Raw genomic sequence first — 24,332 nt, 5'->3', positions numbered from 1 at the left:
CTAATACATAAAATAAGTAAACTTGACCAGAGTTCTTGTGGGGAGAAGAATTTATTGAAGGTAGTAGTGTAGCACAATTCTTCAGCAGCAATGTTAGCGTGCAAGAATCTTAACCCTTGCAAGAATCTCAGTTTCTCCCAAAGTTCTGTGTGTGAGACAGAACTTTATACCTGAAGACAAAAGGGCTACAAACAGTATCTACTGTTAGGACCTCTCGCTGGAGATCCTGCAATCTACAAGAAGTTCCTGAGGAAAGTTGTTCCTTTGTTATTCCAACTGTATGGACCATTTGGTTCACACCTTTACAGACAGATTCAGTTGACTGAATCTGAGGCACAGTCACAATGTAAATGCATCTGACTAAATATATACGCATAATCTTTTAAAGCTTAACTTTGAACCTTAACTTAATTGATTAAAATAGTTTTGACAATCACATCACAAACATTATTATTGTAAAGAAGAATCATTGCTGTTTGAATGACTGTTATAATAAGTTTTCTAAAATTGTAATTACAAAGCCTGTCTGTTTACATCAGTCCTGATTACTAAGAAAACATTACCTAATCCTAAAGAAATCATTTTGGTGTGCTTATTTGTTACTTAAGAAACCTTTCTCATCTCAGTATAGTTGAAAATGGTTGTGCTGCTCAAGGAAGTGTGGCAGTTGCAATGGAGTGTCTTTTTTCATTTGCTAAATTGAGCACACTATTTTGCATTGCTGAAGTCCTAATTTGGTTTCAGAAATGGCCACACGGAAGCACCTTTCTTGAGTAACTCATTTTAGTGACTCAGTCTATTGTCCTTAGAAATGAAGGCCATGCTTGAGAGAGCACCACATTGTGCACTGCTGTCTTGACAGAAGGAAGCAGCCTGTATATAACCAGGAAATCAAGATAAGTGAACTGAAAATAGAAGAACAGAAGTTATATAAGCGTATGAGTATCATAGTCTTTGGAAACTTTAAATGGAAGTGCACATAATAGCTCTGAACTTGACAGTTTACATCATCTACAGGCTGCTCTTAAACCATTGCTGGTCTAATAGAAAAGGGTTCATTTATTCCATCTATTTCCTTCTCTGTCCCCCTCAGGAACCTGTTGTACGTTTACCCTCAGAGTGTCAACTTCAATAGCCGGCAGGGTTCGGTGAGGAACATTGCAGTGAAGGTGCAGTTCATGGCAGGAGAGGATCCCAGCCAGGCCATGCCTGTGAGTCACCGATCACACCCGCACCCGGCTCTAATCACACTGTCAAAGCGTATTCTTATGAAAAGACAAAAACCATTTGGGATTATGTGAGTACATCTGATATGATGATCTCATCTCTTAGATAAACTCAATTGTGCACAATTAAGCTCTCCAGATCTGTGCCAAGAGTATGACAACGCCTCCCTAAAACACATCGATCCATGTCACAGTGTTTTAGCTTCAGCTAAACACTCAGGTTACATTAGTCACTCGAACCAAACTCAAATCTTCAGATCTATTAAGAAGCGCTCTGGGAAATGTTGGAGATTTCAGTGAACTCGCAGAACCTTTTGCATTTTGTTAATCGAATCAGAAACTCCCTAATAGTGTTAATGCTGCATTCGAACACCAGTTGCTCACTTTGAAACATCTGTAATTTATTTAGGGCTCAAGTGAGGCCATATGGAGTGCAGGTGCATTTGAGGCTAAATTAATTTTGTTATAGTTAGAAAATCCATCCACAGTGTTACGATTAGCGAGGGCAACATCATGGCTGCAATGTAACTCCCCAGTGACATCAAGTGGAGCCGTTAAGCTGTTATTCACGAGTGCAATGTGATTTCCACTCCCCTGAACAGGTCATCTTTGGAAAGTCAAGCTGTGCCGAGTTTTACAAGGAGGCGTACACCCAAGTGATCTACCATAACAAGTACAAACCTTTGTCTCATTCACTATTCATTACAGAAACAACACTTATCCATTTTATACATGTCCAGAATAGCATTACATTTCCATACAGAAGTAGTTATTTTTGACTCAGAGGGCCTCCACTGTACAATACAATAATATTCAAAGGCTCCACATGTAGTATAATATTAACAGATATATATTTATATTATTCTATTGGATACAGAAAGAGAACAAGAGAGAGAGAGAGAATAATTATAATTTTTTGGAAGTTTTTGAAAGTGTTTTGCTCACCAAGGCTGATGAAAATACAGTAATAAAAACCATAATATTGGAAATATTATTACAATTATAACGGTTTTCTTTTAAAGACAATTGGAAGACAATAAAATTATTTCTGAAGGATCATGTGTCACCAAAGACTGGAGTAATGTTTGCTGAATGCAGCTATGCCTTCATAGAAATGCAATTAAATAGCAATAATATTTCACTATAGTACTGTTTTTTATGTATTTTTGTTCAAATAAACGCAACATTGGTGAGCATAAGTGGCTTAATTCAAAAGCATGAAAAAAAATCTGAATTATTCTGAACTTTTGTTTGGAAAAAGAGTATATATATATATGTATCATTTGTAATATTTATTTAATTCATTTTGTGAGTCCAGAGGTTTCAGAAACTGTATGTTCTTCACTAAAAACAAAAGTTATTGAGGGGGGGAAATGATTTCAGTTTAGATCTTTACTGTATGTTTTCTTTTTTCTTTTAGCCTTTTAATAAAGTTAGTTGTTTTATTATCAACTATGTTAATATTATTATTATTAATATATTAAAACAAGCTAAATAATTTAAACTTTTTTATTTACAACTGCTAAAATAATTAAAATAATTTGAACTTATCCAGCAGCCCCCTTGGCTGAGGCTCCCTAGTGGGTCCCGGCCCCCTAGTTGAAAACCACTACAGCGTTTTTACATTCTCCTCTCTCCATCTCTGCAGGTCCCCAGAGTTCTACGAGGAGGTAAAGATGAAGATTCCTGCCAACCTCACCGACAACCACCACCTGCTCTTCACCTTCTATCACATCAGCTGCCAGCCCAAGCAGAATACCCCATTAGAGACGCCAGTGGGCTACACGGTGAGAGAAGGACCCCCCTCTCTTCTCCTCTTCCTCTCTATCCTCTCGTGACAGCGCTGGAGAAGCGCTTCAGGCTACCTGATGAAACACTCACCTCCATGTGACCCTGTCCCCCCTCAGAGACACCTAGAGCGTCCTTATACATCACCTCCCACGCAATCTCTTTCCCTGCTGGGATTCAGTAGCACCCTCCCCTGATTCTCCTTATGACACTTTTGAAGTTGTAGCGTCATGTGATTGTAGGTCATATATAGCACGCTAATGTTTTTGAACTGCATGTAGGCTGTGCAGGTTAATCATAGTTCATGTTGTTTTTTGCAGTGGATCCCCCTCATGCAGCACGGCCGCTTGCGCACCGGCTCCTTCAGTCTGCCTGTCTCTGTGGAGAAACCTCCACCCAGCTACTCAGTCCTCACTCCTGATGTAAGACATTTATCCTAAACTGGATGTTTGTGATGCTTAGTGGTTGTGTTTGTGCGCAAAAGAAAAAAAAATAACGAATTTATTCAACAATTCGTCTCCTCCGCATCACCCTGGTGCCATTTTGGAGAATATCCGCTGGATGTAAACAACATATGCTGTTCTGTGTCAGCTGCGTCACACGGATACGCTGTTTCCGTTCAGATCAAATCACAACAACGTGACGCAGCTGACACAGAAACAGTATACGTTGTTTACATCCAGCTGATACGCTCCAAAATGGCGTTACAGGGTGATGCGGAGGAGACGAATTGTTGAATAAAGTCGTTATTTTTTTTTCTTTTGCGCACAAAAAGTATTCTCGTAGCTTCGTATAATTGCAGTTGAACCACTGATGTCATGAAACGACATGAGGGTGAGTAATTAATGACAGAATTTTCATTTTTGGGTGAACTATCCCTTTAAATAATTTTTACTTTTTTTTATTTACTGCTACTAATAATTATTATTCATATTATTAGTAGTAATATTATTACAAAAAATAATAATTATTAGCATTATTATTACTATTATTATGATGTTTAATTAATAAATATTTTTTGAAAATTACAAAATCTGTCAAATCTGGTTTTAAACCATATTTAGACATATTCAAAATTATGGAAAATAATTAACTGTGTCAAAAATAACTATCACTTATAACAAGAATAGAAATTATAATAATTAATGGACTGATATTATACATAATATTACATTTATTCATTGTTACCATCATCCCCGTAATCATCTGTCCAACAACCAAGATAAAACACATATTAGTTTAATTCAAAGACATCAACACTTGAGACAGCTGAAGAAAAATATTGGACATCAAAATAATTTTTCCACAAAATTTTCTTAAAATAATTTTTTATTTCCCATGAAGTAAAATTACTTCACTCTATGCTTCACAAAGAAGGATGTCATCACTCTAGCTTATTGTGAAATTCAGCCTCTGGTCTTCCCTTTACCAATGCCATCATAAAACATACAAAAATATAAATGATGCCAATTTTTTGCAAGTAATATTGCATGTAACAACTCCATTTGAGATGAGATTATAAATTTTACTATGACAAAGGCAAAGCTTATGAATATTAATATTCTCATGTTGATGATGCTTCATAACACTCTTGGCGCTTTCAGTCACTTGTCCTAATTAATATTCATGAGTCTCCCTTTTAGTAATTCACTTAGACCTACTGAGCAAGTGTCACATTATGTAATCAATAATGTTTATGAACCGAGTCTAAACTTTAGTAGGATTTGTAGATTCATGCTGTGGTGCAATCAGTTCAGCCATGGCACAACAGAAAAATGCTGAGCAGTGGATGTGCTTCTAGTTAGTATAAGGCTACAGTTTTTATTCAGTATGAAAGGGAACCCAGGTTCATATTTTCAACCTTGCATGTCGTTTAAAAATTAAAAAAACAAGCAAAAACTTGCATAACTTGACTGCCATTTAACTTGACAATCAGTGATCACTATGCTTTTTTATCAGCTCTGACTTTTCAATTATTCCCTTCTTTTGTGTTCCGCGTGACAAAAGTCATATAAATTTAGAGCCACATAAAAAGTGACAGATGATAACAGAAGTTTTGGTTTAAAGCAAATTATCTGCAGAATGTGCAACTGAATTCAGGGCTCCAGTGGTAATATAACACCTGGAAATTGTGAAATTAATAAAATGTTGAAAAGTTATGAAAATTTCCATGGTGAAGTATACATTTTCATAGTTATGCTAAATTCTAAAAATGTTTTTAAAAATCCTTATTAAAAAATCATGATGAAGAGATGGAAATATTTTGGACAAAAGGTGTGGGAACCCTGTGGATTGAGAATGGGTGAATGAGTAATTTCAAGCAAACAATGTTTTAATCATGCAACCTAATTATCCAAGTTACAGGTAATGATTTAGAGATGAATTGCAACATCAACTTAAAATCTGTAAAATCTGAGGAGGAATGTGAACATGTGCTGAGAATATGTTGTGGCCTGTGTGTGTTTCAGGTACAGCTACCAGGGATGAAATGGGTGGACAACCACAAAGGAGTCTTTAATGTAGAGGTGAAGGCAGCCTCCTCAGTTCACACACAGGTAATGGAATAAAATAAAATAAAAATCAGAAAAAGAAAAAATAAATAAATTTAACACATTTTTATATAAGTTCATTCACATACATTTCTCACTTAATGTGTGTAGGATCCACACCTGGATAAATTCTTCACACTTGTATATGTTCTGGAAGAGTACTCCTTCCCTTACCGGCTGAAGGATGTTATAATCACTGAGGCAAACGTGGAGGCGGAGCTGAAGGCCAGCATGGCGGCTCTGAAAGGGGCACTGCTGGACACTTGCGTGCGCTTCCTGCATCAACTTATGAGCAAGCTCATATTGCTAATCGTACACCCTCCTGTCATAGCAGGACAGATCGGTTAGTAACACTGGATCTGGTCACGAATATTACTTGTTACACACAAATTTTTTGGTGTTTGCTTGTGTAATCCATTTCCTCTCATTCCTCCAAATCCAGTAAATCTTGGCCGTGCTGCTTTTGAAGCCATGGCCCTGCTGGTAAACCAGATCCACAAGAACCTGGAGGGAAACCAGGACCATCATGGCCGCAACAATCTGCTGTCCTCCTATATCCACTACTGCTTCCACCTGCCCACAACAGAGCCTGTATCTCCCCCTGCTGGTGAGTGAGAAATACAGCTCACAAAGCACAAAAATATGTCATGTTAAAGTGTGAGATTTGAGAGATACATAATGCAAAACATCCTTCATGGAAGAAGTAAAATAGTCAGGGTTTGGAATAATTTGGAAGTGACTAAGTCTTGAAAATGCCCTTTCGTGTGCCTTTGAGTTATTGAACTGTTGCTAAAACTGTAAACATTATTTAACCTTTAAACTGTGCTGATTAGTTTCTCTGGGGCTCAGTGTTTATCTATTGTAGTAACTGCTTCACTCACATTTATACTCACTCTCATTTGATCTCAAGAGCAGAATGGTTATTTATGTTCATACACTGAGTGCATCCCACTTCCTCCTTCAGTGGGACTTGCATCGTATGATCTCCCCATCCAGTATGCCACGCTCTCTAGGGCAACGGCAAGACCCAGCAGCCTGCTCTTGTCCCGCTCCAAGAGCATTAGTAACTCCAACCCCGACCTGGCCTCAACACCAGCCACCCCTGACGAGGAGGTGCAGAGAATCATCGGCAGCAAGGTGGGTGGCTCTTCCTCTGGCTTCTGATTGGTTGTTCAAGTTACTGCAGTGTGACCACTCTATCCAGTGTTGTTTTCTACTTGGACTAGGGAGCTACAAGGAACAGAGTATTAAAAGAAGCACTTTGAGTGATAGTTGCTGTTATTGTTGTTGTCTTTTAAACAGTCAGTTTCTGTTTTCTCTTTTGTTGGTGAAAATCTGGGGGGAAAACTAATCAAGTAAAATCAAATCTAATAATGAAGAATCAGATATTTCACAACAAATTGGATTAACTAATCAGTGACATTGCTTTGCAAAACAAAGCTATTTCTATTAAAAATAAATGCTGAAAAAATTGCATTTTTGTTTGATTGTGAAATTAACAGATTAAAACTGTTTCATCAAAATCGTTAAATAGTTAGTTGCTGTCCCTACTCTTACTGTCGTGTGCTGGAGCTTCAGGCTCAGAGATTGACTGTGAGATGTTTTCTGTGGCAGCTGTTGATTGCTCTGCTAATAATTGTGCTTATTTTTTGCTGTGGTACTGCTGTTCCTACCCTCTCCCCTCTTTCACTGTGCCACTGACTTGTCCCCCACCCTCCTCTAAATTAATTATTGTTCCTGCACTTCGTCCCCTCCCTGTGGCACCTGTATGTGGCTGTTCTGCATTCACCTGTGTTGCACTGTGGTGTGTGTTTGTGTCGTCGGTGGATAAGCAGGGGATAGACCGCTCACATTCCTGGGTAAACTCTGCTTACGCTCCAGGGGGCTCAAGGGCTGTGCTCCGTCGGAACCCCAACTCCAGCTGTGAGCTCAAGCAGGTGCCAGTCAAACCCTACACCCTAATGTCCCTCCCTACTGCCTCAAACCATACGCCATAATATAACCTGTAACTGCCTCAGACCCTTTTACCCCACATCAACCCTTAGCCATAACATTATTTGTTACCATCTCAAACTCTACAACCTAATACTCTCTGAAAACATACAACTTAACATGATCTGTTATGGTCTTAGCCTCAACGCAGCTTGTTACCATCTCGAACCTTTAAACCTAACATTACTTGTTACTTTATCAAACCTTTAACCCTAACATTGCTTGTCACTTTATCAAACTTTTAACCCTAACATTGCTTTTTACTTTATCAAACCTTTAACAGAAGTAATACTTTTAACCATAACATTCCTTATCACTGCCCTAACCCTAACATTGCATGTTTCTTTATCAATCCTTTAACCCTAACATTACCTGTTACTGTCTCAACACGTTTAACCATAAGCTTTATTATCACTGTCTCAAACCTTTAATCCTAACATTTCTTCTTTTAACAGTATCATTACTTAATACTGTCTCAACACGTTTAACCATAAGCTTTATTATTACCGTCTCAAACCTTCAACCCTAACATTTCTTGTTACCATCTCATTTAACCCTAACATTACATATTACTGTCTCAAACTTTTAACCATAACATTCTTTATCACCGTCTTAAACCCTTAACATTACTTCTTGCTGTCTCAAATCTTTTATTCAAACATAGTTACTGTCTCAAACCTTTAACCCTAACATTACTAGTTACTGTCTCAAACCTTTAACTCTAACATTACATGTTATGTTCTCAAACATTTAACCTTAAGTTTCATTATCACGGTCTCAAACCTTTAACCCTAACATTACTAGTTACTGTCTCGAACCTTTAACCCTAACATTACTTGTTATTGTCTCAAACACTTAACCCTAACATTACTAGTTACTGTCTCAAACCTTTAACCCTAACATTACTTGTTATTGTCTCAAACACTTAACCCTAACATTACTTGTTACTGTCTCAAACCTTTAACCCTAACATTACTAGTTACTGTCTCAAACCTTTAACCCTAACATTACTTGTTACTGTCTCAAACATTTAGCCATAACATTGCTTTTTACTGTCTCAAACCATTAACCCCTACGTTACTTGTTACTGTCTCAAACCCTTAACAGTAATATTACTTGTTACTGTTTTAATTAACCTAACATTAACTCTCAAAACCTTAACCCTGCCATTTCTTGTCACTGTCTCAAACCTTTAACCCAACATGACTTGTTTTTGTCTTAAACTCTAGCCAAATTTATTTTACTGTCTCCTACACTCAAATTCCCCTCATTCTCAACTTTTATATGCTAAAATGTTGAGTCCCAGTATTTCAGCCCTACACCATATCCTCCTATACGCTCTCATTGCCTTCACTCTGGTATTACTTCTGTAATCATACTCCATAATCTTCTACCAGCTCTTTTGCTGCTGTCCATTTGGCTTTATTCTTATGTATGTGTGTTTATGCCTGAGGATGCGTGATCATTTGTGTAGAAGGTGTGTGTTGTGTGCCTCCTTCTCTTCATCAACCAACTCATCTCTCTTTCCTTTGTGTGCTGTACCTCTCCTGCCCCTGTCAGTCAGAGGAAAACTTGGTTGAAGACTATTTACCAACAATACAACAGTGCCTCGTCTTGCAGTGATGGAACAATAAAACCTAGGTTTACATATGCAATGTTGCACCCAATTCAATTAACTACTACAGTGTCACATCAATATGCTTAGATCCTCCCTTACATTATTTGATTTATTTCGTGCATAGTCAGTTAACCACAAAATAACCCCCTTAAAGATTTCAGACCTCAATCACCCTGTCAGGGTTTATTTTGCATAGATGACCGGCTGACTGTGCATTATCCCTAACATAGCATGGATACCGTTTGATTATTTCGATTTTTTTTAAAGGATCTGGGTTGGTGTATCTAGCAGGCATTGTCTTATCCTCTTCCCTCATTTTCTCTCTTTCTGTCTTCCATTCTTCGTCATCACCTTCATTGTCGTCATCATCATCACCACCAACACCAACCATCACCACCATTGTTCTGTGTTCACTCACTGGTTTGCAGGCCAGTGAGCGTGCCTGTAATCGCATGTCTGCCTTCATCGAGACTGCCTCCATTCTCTGTCCTCCCTCCAGGCAGATCGCCAAGAAGGTAGTGCACATACTCATTTACTCACCCGTGCACTCTCCTGTTCATTCGTTTCTTCATTCACTCATTTATGTACTCACCCATTCATTGAGCCACTTTATCTTGTTCATGCACACGTATCACTATTATTTCAAAGTAATCTGCCTTCATTGTGCATGTGTGTGCTTGTTCTCTATGTATATTTTGTAAAAATGCTCTGCGTTCAGTTACTTCATGAAGAGTTGGCTCTCCAGTGGGTGGTGAGCTCCAGTACCGTGAGAGAGGCGTCTCTGCAGCAGGCCTGGTTCTTCTTCCAGCTCATGGTCAGTTGACCTCCAACCTTTTACATTTACATCAATAACTGAACTCAAGTCACATTTATTTCTGTAGCTCTTAATATAATGCAGATTATTTCAGAGCAGCTTTACAGTAATAAAAGAGGTAATAAATGTAGACCTAAATGTTGTAAAATTTATAATTTAAACTGTAAAGCAGCTCTACAGAGGACAATGGTGTCATTATTCAGCTCAATTTAGTTCAATATCAGTGTCACTGTTGCAAAGTTCATTGTATGAAATGAAATGAACTCAATTCAACTATAAAGCAGCTACAAAAGACAATAGTGCCATTATTCAGCTCAAGTCAATGTTGATTCAGTTCAGTAACAGTATCAGTGTTGCAAAGTTCGTGTCATTATCCAGCTCAATTCAGTTCTCATCTGATAGTGTTAGTACAGTCCAATCGATAATAATACTGAATATTATGGAGCCCCGCACATGACATGGAGGAAAAAAATTGCAAATCGTGCACATGACATCATAATTTGTTACCTAATTAAATTAAATTGTGTGCACAATATAAGAATTCGTTCCCTCATTTTGCGAAATCGTGGCCACATTTTTGTTAAATCATATTGAGGGAACAAATTATTATATTGTGTGTATGATTTACTTGAAACGAGGGAATGAGTTTAGTAAAATGAGAGAACAAATTATCATGTTGTGCACACGATTTACTGATTTCACTTGCATGTCACATGCGGGGCTCTGTAGAATATAAATTGTTTTTTAAATGTCTTTGAAAGGGATAGTTCACCCAAAATAAAAATGCTGTCATTTACTCACCATCATGTCATTTAAAAAAAAAAATTCATTTTTGGGTGAACTGTCCCTTTAATAGTTCCACATATAGTAATGACTGTATATGACTGAATTATTTTTGATGACTTCTAGACATGTAGGTTTTTAAAAACCTAGTGTTTGGTGAGTTTTGTAAGGCAGAATCATAGCTTCAGATGGTATCACTTATTTTCCTGTGTGTGATAACAGGTGAAGAGCATGTCCCATCATCTGTTCCTGTCCTCACGCCTGGACATGCCCCGACGCCAGCGCTTCCCAGACCGCTTTGTGGATGACATTGCTGCCTTAGTGTGTGCCATCAGTGCAGACATAGCCAGCAGATATCACAAGGTAAAAGAGCAGCAGATCTCCTTTTACTGTTGGAGGAACACAGACCTTATGTAGATATGGGGATGTTTGAGACTTTATGGTGGTTTCTATTCCGTTTTATGACTGTTAACTGTTGTTATGAATCAACAGGAAGCATGCTTATCTTTGTCTAAACCAATATCTGTGTGCGTTTCAGGATGTCGAGCTAGTGGAGAGGTTAAACAGCAGCTTGGCCTTTTTCCTCAATGACCTGCTGTCTCTCATGGACAGAGGCTTTGTTTTCAACCTCGTCCGCTCATATTATAAACAGGTACATGCACAAAAACACACAAGCACACATTTTAAAATGCTCCCAGTGTGCTTGATTATAGCGTAGTCTGAATATATGATTGGTTATGATGCTCTTCTCCAGAATTTGGTCATCATATGATGAATTTCTGCTGTCATGATCACTAGACTTTGTACACATAAACTATAAAAAGCCTTATTTACATAAGAAGGAGGTGTGTTTGCACCAAAAACAATACATTTAAATTCTTATACTAGCGCACAGTGCCTGGTTTACATGGATTGCAAGTGGTTTAGTGAACGAGACACATGCAGATGAGGCACAGCTGTGAATTCATCCTAGAACCTTTAGTGACAAATGACAGTTTGGTGCATTTGTGTCTTCAGATTAATAAGCTCCACACAGCGCAGAACCCCAGCTCTCTGACAGCGCTGAGGATGGACTTCATACGGATCGTCTGTAGTCACGAGCACTACGTCACCCTGAACCTGCCCTGCGCCACCCTCAGCCCCCCCGCATCGCCCTCACCCTCCACATCCTCCACCACCTCTCAGGTACACACACACGCACTCTAACTCTCTCTTTAGTGTCAAAAGATCCTTCAAAATTCATTCGAATGTGCTGATTTGCTGCTCAAGAAACATTTCTTATTATCAGTGTTAAAAATAGTTGTGCTGCTTAATATTTTGTGGAAACCATGATACATGTTTTTTAGGATTCTTTGATGAATAGAAAGTTCAACGAACAGCATTTATTTGAAATAGGAATCTTTTGTAACATTATAAATGTCTTTTATTGCAGAATGCAGAAAAGCTTACTAAGCCCAAGCTTTTGAAGAATAGTGTTAGTACTTTAACAAAAATGTACAATTTGTTAATTACAATATATTGATTATTAATAAGCATACTTAAAGGGATAGTTCACCCAAAAATGAGAATGTGATGTTTATCTGCTTACCCCCAGGGCATCCAAGATGTAGGTGACTTTGTTTCTTCAGTAGAACACAAACAAAGATTTTTAACTCAAACCGTTGATGGCAGTCATATAATGGAGGTGAATGGGAATCATGGCTTTGAGAGTCAAAAAAACATACACAAAACCAGATTAAACCCTGCGGCTCGTGACAATACATTGATGTGAAAAGACACGAAATGATCGGTCTGTGCAAGAAACTTGGGAATCACGGCACCATTGACACTCTAGCTACAATCTCAATTACGAGTGTCAATGGTGCATTTGAGAGATAGGTGGCGGTAATGCACTTATAAGTCTGCGATCTGCCGTAAAGCAAGAAGAAGAAGAAGATGCGTCACGCGCAGGCTGAAGAAGAAGACGCGAATGCGCTCAGGACAGTTCGGACATTGCAGTAAATCAGAGGTAAAAAAAACGATATAAATACTGTTCAGTTTCTTGTACAGACTGATCTTTCGTGTCTTTTCACATCAATGTATCGTCACGAGCCACAGGGTTTAATTTGGTTTTGTTTGTGTATGTTTTTTTACTCTCAAAGCCGTGATTCCCATTCACCTCCATTATAAGACTGACAGACTGCAACGGTTTGAGTTAAAAATCTTCGTTTGTGTTCTACTGAGGAAACAAAGTCACCTACATCTTGGATGCCCTGGGGGTAAGCAGATAAACATCAAATTTTCATTTTTGGGTGAACTTAAGCAGATTTACTTTACTCCTCAAGCTTGATAAGTTCAGTTTTCTGGGATGTGGTTCTCTCTACAGTGCTGTAGAGTTTCCTGATTTGTTTGTAATTGTGCGTTGGAGAGTTTCTCGCTGTAGAGTTTAAAACCTGTTTAAAACCTGTCATGATGGATGTTATGTTTCTGTCTGCTGTCTGTCTGCCATACAACCACATTATATCAAGCTGGACACACTCAGTGGAATCCTCTTAGGAACTGAATTGCACTTCACTTTATTATGGCAATGGTGAAGCAGACATTTCTGTGTTCTCTTGTAGAGCTCAGCGTTCTCCTCTCATGTTCTGGATCAGGGTGTGGTCAGCATGTTCGAACTGTCGGTGCCGTTCCGCCAGCAGCATTTTCTTTCTGGTCTGCTTTTGGCTGAACTGTCACTCATCCTCGAGCCAGATGGAGAGGGGTGAGAAACGTTCCTACGCTCGCACACTCAAGTATTTTACTAGCGATACACAGACATTTTCAGCTTAAGTCAGTAGCTGATTTCTTTCATCTTATGGTCAATAAATATAGGCTAATATTGATTTATAATATACACAATTAAACAAATCTGTTTGTAAAAATTCCCAAAATTTTAGAAATCAGTACCAATACTGGTGAAATTTCATAGTTCACAATGCCAATTTTGATACCATAGTTAAAGGCTGAAATACATTACTGTACATGAGTTTTGCCTGATGTTTTTTGTCCCGATTTGCAATCTGGAGTCAATGCTATTTGCTGAAAGTCAAAGTCAGTCTGCGGATTTTGAGCAGATTTCACAGAAAATCACGTAGTGTATAATGAGCATAGACAAACATTTTTTTTTTTTTAGCTTCAGACTGTGATTCCATCCAATATGAGGATATCAGTCATGTTTGATATTTTAAGACAATTTTAGAACACATTGTTCTATGTAATTCGTTTTTTGTATGATGCTCGGTTGTTCTCTGTAACCATTTACAAAGTCGACAAGTGTATGATGTCTAGTGTTTCAAAATCTGTTCAAATAAAATCTGTTTAGTGTATTCCAGCCATAAAGGACATATGCTGATGCACTCCTTTGTTATGCTGACACTCTTTTGTTTAAAAAGTTAAATATTAATATGAATATTAATGGTATTAAATTAAATCAATAACATGTAACCTTCAAATATTTCTCTGGGAAGGAAATATTTGTTCAGCTTTGTCTAATTACAAATTAATGAATTGTTTTTGAAGTATTAGCATGTTTTACCATGTTTGAAGCCATTTAGTTTTAAATTTCGCTCTTAAATTAGCACAGAAAAAAGCTTTGAACTGCTTTTATAAATAAGATTCCAACACCTCAAATCATATCTCACACCTCTTTCTGTCTTTCTCAGTGTGTTCTTCCTACACAAGAAGACCATTAGTGCGCTGCATTCTCTGCTGTGCAGTCACGACGCGGACCCCCGCTACACAGACTCCCAGGTCCGCTCCCACATCGCCCAGCTCTACCTGCCACTCATCCCCATCGTCATGGAGACACTGGCCCAGCTTCACGACTTCACCGGTTAGTGAGACCCTGTGAGCCGAGCGCCCACAGTAGAGCAGACTGCTTATCTCTTCGGTTATTTATATAAACTCTTTGTTTATGAGTTGAATAGTCTTTCAAAGGTCAGAGCTCCACAGAGTCATTAAAAACTGAACAAAAGTCCCATTTCAGCCGAGATCTGTATCTCTCCACCTTTGTATGTCCCAGACACGTCCCCACAGCGTGTACGTCACGCCTCGGCGCTCGTCGACGATAACGACCCAGACAACAGCACCATCAGCCAGTCTGTTGCCATGGCGATAGCTGGCTCACCACTCCCCCATTCCAAAGCCAACCCCTTCACTCTGCCTTCAGTGGTGAGTACCTGCTCACTGACCACTATTAATAACTCATGTTACGAATATGAATGAAGGTTGTGAATTTTTACATTTTTGAACTCTAATGTATATTTAGGTTAATGTTTTTGAAAGAAGTCTCTTATGGATGCATTTATTTGATCAAAAATACAGTAATATTGTGAAATCCTATCACAATTTCAAATAACTATTTTCTAGTTTAATATTTTGTAAAATGCCATTTAGTCATGAGATGAATTTTCATCAGCCATTACTACAGTCTTGTCAGTGTCACATGATCCTTCAGAAATCATTCTAATAGGCTGATTTGCTGCTCAAGAAACCTTTATTATTATCATCAATGTTGAAACCAGTTGTGCTGCTTATTTCTATGGAAACTTTTTTTTTTATCAATAGAAAGTTAAAAAGAACGGCACTTAATATTTTGTAACATAATAATGTAACTTTTGTCAATTTAATGCATTCTTCTTGAATAAAAGTATTAATTTCTTTCAAAAAATATTACTGACACCAAATTTTGAGAACTGTGGCAGTGACCCATTCATATTAAGCCTTGGTGCTCATACAGATAATGCAGGTTCAATTCTGGCCTGCAACATGCCCTGGTCCTATTCCCTTCATCATTTTAAAGTACTTTCATCTTTATCTAAAGCCCCAAAATAAGAAAATTCTGGCCTGCAACATGCCCTGGTCCTATTCCCTTAATCATTTTAAAGTACTTTCATCTTTATCTAAAGCCCCAAAATAAGAAAATTCTGGCCTGCAACATGCCCTGGTCCTATTCCCTTAATCATTTTAAAGTACTTTCATCTTTATCTAAAGCCCCAAAATAAGAAAATATTTTTCTTACTTTTTAGAAATAAGCTATATTTATGCACATAAATGTTCTACATATTTTCCCCATGCTGTTGCTCTAGTGGAATAAATAGAAAGGGTAAACAACAGAAATAGAGTTACTTGTCATACATAGTGCATGGACTTTTGGAATTTTCCCTCACAGCTGCATTATCTTAATAGCACCACTAGAGGAGCCCTTCATATTCACTTCTGTCCATTCTGTTGGCAGCAGTACTGCTCTCCACCACTAGAGGGGTGTACTCTCTGCTCTGACGGTGTACAACAGGGTTTCCTGGTTATTAGTAAATATTAATGGCTTGTGTATGGCTGAGGAAATGAGGATCATGTTTGTCTAAGTGTTTATTATACATATGGGTGTGTAAGGACATCCTCTGTATATGTCTGTCCCAAACAGGCTGCCGGATGTGGTCTAAGCAGGTTGGCTTTGTTGTGTTTTGTCTGTATGAGTGTATTTGTGTAGTGCAAATGTGTTTTTGTTATTTTTCTTCGTCAGGCTGGCCGTCAGTGTAGCACCCTCTCTGCAGAGTGCAGCAGGACGCTGCTGGTTTGTTTTCTGTGGGTGTTGAAGAATGCAGACGCAGGGTTGTTGGAGCGCTGGGTCTCAGACCTGTCTGTGCCACAAATAAACCGCTTGCTTGATCTTCTTCACCTCTGTCTGTCCTGTTTCGAATACAAGGTACATCCACATGCCCTTCTCAAGTAATGACTCTTTGATATTTAGAAACATGGCCCATCCAGTCACAGTGAGATAGTAGGATTGATCCTGTTTTATCTTAAATACCAAAGGAGCAATAAGAGTAAAATGCAGGCCAATCAAACATCATGTTGCACTTGACACTTTGTATATTCTCCCAAAGGATATGCATATCCTTCCGAACACTTTTTAAAATCTGGAAAAATCAGGGAATTTTACATATTTTAAAGACATTTTCAGGGCTGTATATTATTTATACTAATAGTACCATATTTATTTGCAAGAATTACATTATATTCAATATTTTTTACTGAAATAAATAGTTTAATAAATAATGTTTTAGAACTTGAAAATGCAATATATAAAACATGTTCTCACAGTTTGAGATCTATGCAATCAACTTTCGACTTTTTTTTTTTCCACAATGTAATTATTTACAAAGAGGCTGTGTTGTGCATGTGGCAGTTTAAACCTATATTTGGCTGAACTGAGGGGAAAAATACACTAAAAATATGGCATGACCTCTTTAAAATTCAGAAAAATAACTTGGAACTGGAGTTTTGGAAGTCGCTTCTTATGTTACACCTAGTCCTCTGACACATTCAGGAATTTATACTTTATATTGTGCATTTTTGTGTTGCATGTTAACATGTTTTTGTATATCCTTTTCATTGTGCCTGTTCTCAGGGGAAGAAAGCCCTGCAGAGGATAAACAGTCTGACCTTTAAGAAGTCTCAGGACATGAAGGCCCGTCTGGAGGAGGCCATACTGGGCACCATCGGAGCAAGACAGGAGATGGTCCGTCGCTGCAGAGGTACAACAGGTGCTCTGTTGGTATGTGTGCGAGTAAATGTCAAACCATTGAATTTGTCATTCATCTCTGTTCCTGTGTGTTCCTCAGAGCGCAGTCCTTATGGAGGTCAGGAGAACGTCCGCTGGAGGAAAAACGTCACTCACTGGAGACAGAACGCAGACAGAGTGGACAAGTGTGTCTTTTTTCCTCTTCTCTTACTGAGTATCTTTTCGTTGCTGTTCACGTTCACTGACAACTAAATAATGTTGCTCTAGCTGTCCATTGACTTAATGAAGCACATAATCACACATGTACAGTTGTGTGTGTGTGTGTGTGTGTGTGTGTGTGTCATGGGCACTATGAATAGCTTACTGTAAACACTGTCTCTGTGCAGGACCAAAGCAGAGGTGGAGCAGGAGTCGGTAGTGGATGGAAACTTGGCGACAGAAGCTGCTCTCATAGCCCTGGACACACTGGAGATCATTGTCAAAGTAAAGTAGACTTTGTCCCTCTCATTTGAATGCATTTACTACAAATACCATGTGTTACGACATGTGTCATTTTCGCATAGTTCATAAGTGTTTGTGTATGTTTTTGCATCAGACGGTGGTGATGTCAGAGCTGAAGGAGAGTGTGTTGGTTGGTGTGCTGAGAGTCCTCCTCCACAGTATGGCAGGAAACCAGAGTGCCCTCTACCTGCAGCACTGCTTCAGCACTCAGAGAGCTTTGGTCTACAAGGTTTGTGTCTGTTGTTAACAGTGCTTGTTCATCCCTAACCCTGAGTACTGAACATTGGTGCAAAAGCCGTCCTGCACTTGGGTAATTTGACATAATATTATAGAATTATATCATTATATATCATTATATAATTTTATCAACCATTTATTGGTTATTGGTTATTTGATGAAAATAATTTTCAGCTTATTGTTATTAGCCAGAGTTTTCATATCAATGCATGCCTAAAATAGTTTCATTTGGGTTTTGTGTAAAATTCATAAAATAAGTGTTCGTTTAGATCTTATTTAAAATCACTAAATTGTATTACATGTACAGTACTGTTCAAAAGTTTAGGGTTGATAAGATTTTTTTATGTTTTTGAAAGAAGTCTCTTCTGCTCACCAAGGCTGCATTTATTTGATGAAAAATACAGTAAAACCGTGATTTTTTTTATAAAAGTGAATATTATTATCATTTAAAATAACTGTTTTCAATTTGAATATGTTAAAATGTAATTTATTCCTGTGATGCAAAGCTGAATTTTCAGCATCTTTACTCCAGTCTTCAGTGTCACGTGATCCTTCAGAAATCATTGTAATATGCTGATTTGCTGCTCACGAAACATTTCTTATTTAAAAAAAATCCTGTAGTTCAAAAGAACAGAATCATTTGAAATAGAAATCTTTTGTAACAACATGTATACGTGTATGTTTACTCTCACTTTTGAATATTACTGACCTGAAACTTTTGAACTGTAGTGAACTTTTGAACTTAAGAAACCCATTAAAGAAACCCGCTCCATAACTACTGTCACTCCATCACTAATGAAAAACACAAGAACACAGTAGAAACTATATAGAAACATCCTGGCGATCACAGACAACATCCTTACATTGTTACACTGAGGCTACATTTACACGACAACAATGTAGTCAAAAACGGAAAAGTTTTTCCCTTGCGTTTTTAAAAGTTTCACGTATACACGACAATGTTTTCAAAACGATTCGCATTTACGCATATCCGTGAAAACGACCAAAAATGCTGTATTACGTATGCCAGGCCAGTAGTTGGCGCTGTCACCTTATTAGTAAACAGTACCTGTAGGGAAGTGACGATTATATGTTGTATATGATGCGTCTCTGCTGTTGGCTGTAATATTGGTGAAGTAAATCCACACTTTGCTGAAGAAGCGTTAGCAAACTCTTGAGCAGCAACAACAGTACCATGTACTCCGCCATTGTTGTGTATGTTTGTTCGCGCTTGCCTTTAAAATCGACACGTACTACGCATGTCTACATACCTAACACGTACTACGCACGCGTGTGACGTCACCGTTTTCAAAGATTCCCGTTTTGGGTGTTTACACGGAAACGACAATGGTGGCATTTTCAAAAACTTGCACTTTGAAACCCGTTTTCAAAAATATGCGTTTTCAGTCCCCAAAACGCCGTTGTCGTGTAAACGAACAGGCAAAACGCATAAAAAGTTTCCTGTTTTTGGCTGAAAATGTTGTCGTGTAAATGGCCCCTGAGATTTTGCAGACTTGTGCCACTCAAATTTTCAATGATTTTCAAAATCATTGTCATTAAATAAACCAACTTAAAACTTTAAGACCTTTCCTCATTGTTCAGGTCAGCCTTGTTTACATATTTTACATAGTTCACGAAGGAAATTGTAGAAGAAACTAAGCTTTGCACGTGTGTTTCTGTAGTTCCCTGAGATGTTGTTTGAGGAGGACACTGAGCTCTGTGCAGATCTGTGTTTGCGGTTACTGCGTCACTGCAGCAGCAGCGTGAGCTCCGTACGCAGCCACGCCAGCGCCTCCCTCTACCTGCTCATGAGACAGAACTTTGAGATCGGCAACGTAAGGCACAATGTCACATTAAACTCCTATCCTTGATTCAGCTTTCCCTATATATAAATATGATCAACTAAATCCTGTGTCTTCTCTGCTATTCTGTAGAATTTCGCCCGTGTGAAAATGCAGGTCACCATGTCTCTGTCTTCACTCGTGGGTACCTCGACGAAGTTCAGTGACGCTCTTTAAAAACTATTCTCACATATGCCGAGGATGACCTGGAGCTCAGAGATTCCCCCTTCCCTGAGCAGGTATCAAACACTTGGATCGGAGCTGGTAGCTAAAAGGTTGTTGGTTTGAATCCCACAGCGGATGAAAACCCAACATCCACCACTACTGTGCCCTTTAGTGATCGATAAACACTTTATATCTGCTAATGTAAAGTAGGTCACTTCAGGGTTATTATCGACAACTAAAACCATAAAACATTGATATTGAAATAAACTGAAATAACAAAATATATATAAAACATATTATTGTTTTCAGCTATTTGCCAAGGCAGCATTTCTCATTTCCACACAACAAATGCTTAAAAAAACCATTCAAATTAAAGTGAAAACAGAAAATATCAAAATAAAATCTCATTCAAAATAGTAACAAAAACTATAATACTCTTTATTACTTTTCTTCTGTCATCTCTGTAGGTACAGGATCTCGTCTTCAATCTCCACATGATTCTCACTGACACTGTGAAGATGAAGGAGCACCAGCAGGACCCAGAGATGCTTATAGACCTCATGTACAGGTCAGTGCTTTGTCATCATAAAAACCAAAGGACATTTAATGTGGCTCGTGTGCTACATTTAAACACGGCTCTTCTCTGTGTGTAGGATTGCTAAGGGCTATCAGAACTCTCCAGATCTTAGACTCACGTGGTTGCAGAACATGGCAGGGAAGCACTCAGAGAGAGGGAACCACGCGGAGGCAGCACACTGCCTGGTGCATAGCGCCGCCCTGGTGGCAGAGTACCTCAACATGCTTGAAGATTGCCGCTACCTCCCTATCGGCTGTGTGTCATTCCAGGTAGATCCTGTGTGTGTGTGTGTGTGTGTGTTTGTGTTTGAATATATGGTTTATGAGGACACAAATGTGTATAAAGGCATGGGGTATTACAGCGTAAACATGGTTTATGAGGACACTTCCTGTGTTTAGAAGTTTAACTTGAAATACAAATTTTACTAAAAATGAAATCAATTAAAGCTGTGTAGGAATATAAAAAAAAACTAATGAAAATGAAAAAGCACATAACAAAATTACTAAAACTTAAACTTAAAGTAAAATTAAACTGAAAATATAACAGTAAAAGCTCATTTAAAATAATAAGAAATACCATAATAGTATATAAATAATGCTATAAAAAAATAGTATATACACAATGGTTGTTTCATCTCATCATTCCCACGAATGAAAAATCAGGGATTTATTATTATTTTTTTTTTATTAGTCAGGTCTGGAAAAGTTTGAAATGAAGTATTTTGTGATTTTACTCAATAAAAATTTTATTTATATAGCATTACAGTAGTTTTTTATACTAATAATAGCATAATTATTTGCAAACATTATATTATGTAAAATAATTGTACACATTTTAACTAATACATTTTAAATCATTTAAAACATTTTAATGAAGTAATATAAAATTTAATCAATTGAAAATTTTTAATACATTTGAATAAAGTTTAATAAGTAAGTAATATTTTGTATACTGAGAGGAATTTATTGAAAATGCAAATGTAAAGCACATTCTCACTGGACACTTTGCTCATTTGATTAAAATTTTACAAGAATTGATGATACATTTTGTGGATTGTTTCACAGAGTATTTCGTCCAATGTGCTGGAGGAGTCTGCGGTGTCTGATGATATTCTGTCCCCAGAGGAGGAGGGCATCTGTTCAGGGAAGTACTTCAGTGAGTCTGGGCTCGTGGGACTTCTGGAGCATGCAGCTGCTTCGTTCAACATGGTGAGAGCTCACGTCACATCACTCCCCCCACAGTCATGGAAACTGAGTGCATCCAAGGGATTAGACTCGTATCCAAGCCAGCGCCACACATTTTTATGGGATTATTAACTATTAACTGAAGGTTGACTGTAGATTCTGTCTCTCCTCCAGGCTGCCATGTACGAGGCCATAAACGAAGTCTACAAAATCCTTTGTCCCATTCACGAGGCCAACAGAGACTTTAAAAAGCTCGCCTCTGTCCACGGCAAGCTGCAGGATGCCTTCAACAAAGTATACAATCCGGTTTGTTGACACGGGAAGTTTGTTAAAGAGCTGAACTTTTTTAGATTATGAATAAGTTTCTGCATTAGGTGAAACTGGGCTACTGGACAAAAATCATTGAGCTGATTCATTATTAAAAAAGTATTTTCCACTCCATTAATCATGTTACATACAGTATATCCTGATCTTATCAGCAGCTTCTAAATGTAAGCACTACTTGAAACATGAATAGCTCATGGGAGAATTCTGCATTCCCGATTTTAAATATGCGATCATAGATAGTTTCCTATAATTATTTAATTTCATAATACCTGCAAACTCTTTACCTTTCAGTGAAATTCACCTTTCTGACATTTGAAATAGGCCGTTTGTGTGCTTTGTGCACATCTGAGGAATTTCATTCGGGGAGGCTTATATGAAAGTGTAATATCTTACCTCTGTATGATGCCTATTAAAGCGTTTATAAATGCAGCTCTGCGTTGTATACAGGGGTAACAGCTGTATTTCTGCTTTTACAAAAGCACCACCTGCTGTCAAAGAGTAAATTTAGTTGAATTTACATCTGCCGTTTGTATTCAGACCAATTAAATAATCATTTATTGGGCTGATATGTGAGGTTTATCATTTTACATAACTTTTTATTTTTGTCAAAACTTGTATTATTTGAACTCTAAAGTTGTTTAAATATATAGTTCAGTCATGAAACTCTAGATGGCGCATTCTGACGGGGTGTTAACATAACTGATGATATTCAGAGAGTTAAATGACTTGGCACAAGCTGACATGAAACTTTAGATGGCGCAGTCTGACGGGTTGTTAATGTAACTGATGATATTCAGAGAGTTAAATGACTTGGCACAAGCTGATTGGTTCATGCTGCATATGTAGCCAATGGGTTATTTTATATGCTATTTGTGCAGCAGTAGTATGTCTTAAATACTCACGGCACCGTATCGCCATATGCATTGGCAGTAGCAAGTTCCTGTACTTGCTTGCAGCAGCAATAATCTACAACTACCGCAATAACCAACAGCAGCAGCGTAGCAGATCTGTTCAACCAAATACATTAACATTGTCATATCTATCACCATGCTAAAATGTTCCGAGAGTTGTCATGATTGAAATCATAGTTTCTACGGTTTATGATGTTATGCAGGTATGTTTGTATTTTAATTTTATTAAGTTAATAATAATTTATTGTACCAAACTAGCAATTGTATTTCACAGCTGTAGTAGCTATATAAAGAGAATTTTAAATGATTTGTGCTCAGGATGAAGCCAGTCTTGTGCCGAGATCCGGACCACAGACATTAGTTGCTGAGCTGTTGTGTAAAGCTCTGTGTGTGTGGTTTAGATGTTTGACTGATGTCTTTTCTCTGTCTTGTCGGTGATGATGTGTCTCCTGCTGTGTCCGCACACAGAGCTCAGGATGGGAGGTATGGCTGATCGATCACACTGTGCTTCAGTATTTATCAGTACCATATGTTGCAGAGGGAATTTTCTCCCACACAGAAACTAACTGTCTCTGGTCTTTATCTCTTTTTATTTCTCCATCGGTCTCCCCGTGTGCGGTCTGGATGTTTTCCTGGTGAGTGAACATGAACTTGGTTACCAAACATAAAATTCAAGCTGTTCCATGCCTCTGTAAGGTTCACTGTCTCTGACACATTTATGTAAGGCCATTTCACAAGAATGGCAAAAGTCAGTGTTGTCCTAGAGCACATGTGCATGCATTCAGATCCATAAACCCATCCTCCATGCCATCAGTGTTGTGCCTTTAAGCCTGATGTGGCTGAAACAGACGAAAATTATGTTATTTAGGCTTTTATGTGACATGCCATGCTCTTCTCTCTTCTTACATGCATCTCAATTGTTCCTGTCCTAAATGTTCAGGGCATAGAGGATGTTTGGCACCTACTTCCGTGTGGGCTTTTATGGATGCCGCTTTGGCGATCTGGATGAGCAGGAGTTTGTCTATAAAGAGCCTTCCATCACCAAACTAGCCGAGATCTCACATAGACTGGAGGTTTGTTTCTAAGTCTGGAGTGCTAATATCAAAATAACAATATTTATATTTTAATAATAATAACAACTATTATTATTATTAGAAGTAATTATGTTTAATAAAATTAGTAGTAATTAAATTTTTACACTTCATTTTTAATAATTAATTATAATTCTAAATATTCATTTAACATTTTTAAGTTTTTTTTTTATTTGATCTGTTTTAC

General features: G+C 37.9%; 1 protein-coding gene and 1 long non-coding RNA gene across 2 annotated transcripts in view; one reads left to right on the top strand and one right to left on the bottom strand.

The window, feature by feature from the left end:
- Positions 1–24,332, top strand: part of LOC107674652 (dedicator of cytokinesis protein 7-like) — a 56,068-nt gene that overhangs the window by 27,310 nt on the left and 4,426 nt on the right. The window contains 31 exon segments of the mRNA XM_016468692.1: positions 1,094–1,211; positions 1,829–1,899; positions 2,875–3,013; positions 3,335–3,436; positions 5,483–5,569; positions 5,675–5,906; positions 6,006–6,170; positions 6,528–6,700; positions 7,399–7,500; positions 9,602–9,688; positions 9,892–9,987; positions 10,993–11,133; positions 11,309–11,422; positions 11,788–11,955; positions 13,371–13,510; positions 14,451–14,620; positions 14,810–14,958; positions 16,310–16,492; positions 17,198–17,324; positions 17,412–17,496; positions 17,698–17,794; positions 17,907–18,041; positions 19,732–19,884; positions 19,984–20,053; positions 20,056–20,129; positions 20,523–20,623; positions 20,709–20,901; positions 21,697–21,840; positions 21,991–22,122; positions 23,523–23,537; positions 24,002–24,127. Coding sequence (XP_016324178.1) covers positions 1,094–1,211; positions 1,829–1,899; positions 2,875–3,013; positions 3,335–3,436; positions 5,483–5,569; positions 5,675–5,906; positions 6,006–6,170; positions 6,528–6,700; positions 7,399–7,500; positions 9,602–9,688; positions 9,892–9,987; positions 10,993–11,133; positions 11,309–11,422; positions 11,788–11,955; positions 13,371–13,510; positions 14,451–14,620; positions 14,810–14,958; positions 16,310–16,492; positions 17,198–17,324; positions 17,412–17,496; positions 17,698–17,794; positions 17,907–18,041; positions 19,732–19,884; positions 19,984–20,053; positions 20,056–20,129; positions 20,523–20,623; positions 20,709–20,901; positions 21,697–21,840; positions 21,991–22,122; positions 23,523–23,537; positions 24,002–24,127 — 3,889 coding nt within the window.
- LOC107674653 (uncharacterized) lies at positions 8,950–12,672 on the bottom strand. Its single transcript, XR_001632522.1, has 3 exons — positions 12,586–12,672; positions 11,964–11,972; positions 8,950–8,960 (listed from the first exon to the last, which is right to left on the bottom strand). It is a non-coding gene; the product is annotated as an uncharacterized LOC107674653 (long non-coding RNA).

Source organism: Sinocyclocheilus anshuiensis, unplaced genomic scaffold (assembly GCF_001515605.1).
Source record: "Sinocyclocheilus anshuiensis isolate Anshui unplaced genomic scaffold, SAMN03320099.WGS_v1.1 scaffold152, whole genome shotgun sequence".
Lineage (NCBI taxonomy): Eukaryota > Metazoa > Chordata > Actinopteri > Cypriniformes > Cyprinidae > Sinocyclocheilus > Sinocyclocheilus anshuiensis.
The sequence above is the reverse complement of the archived record's forward strand: the minus strand, read 5'-3'. Positions and strand labels throughout refer to the sequence as shown.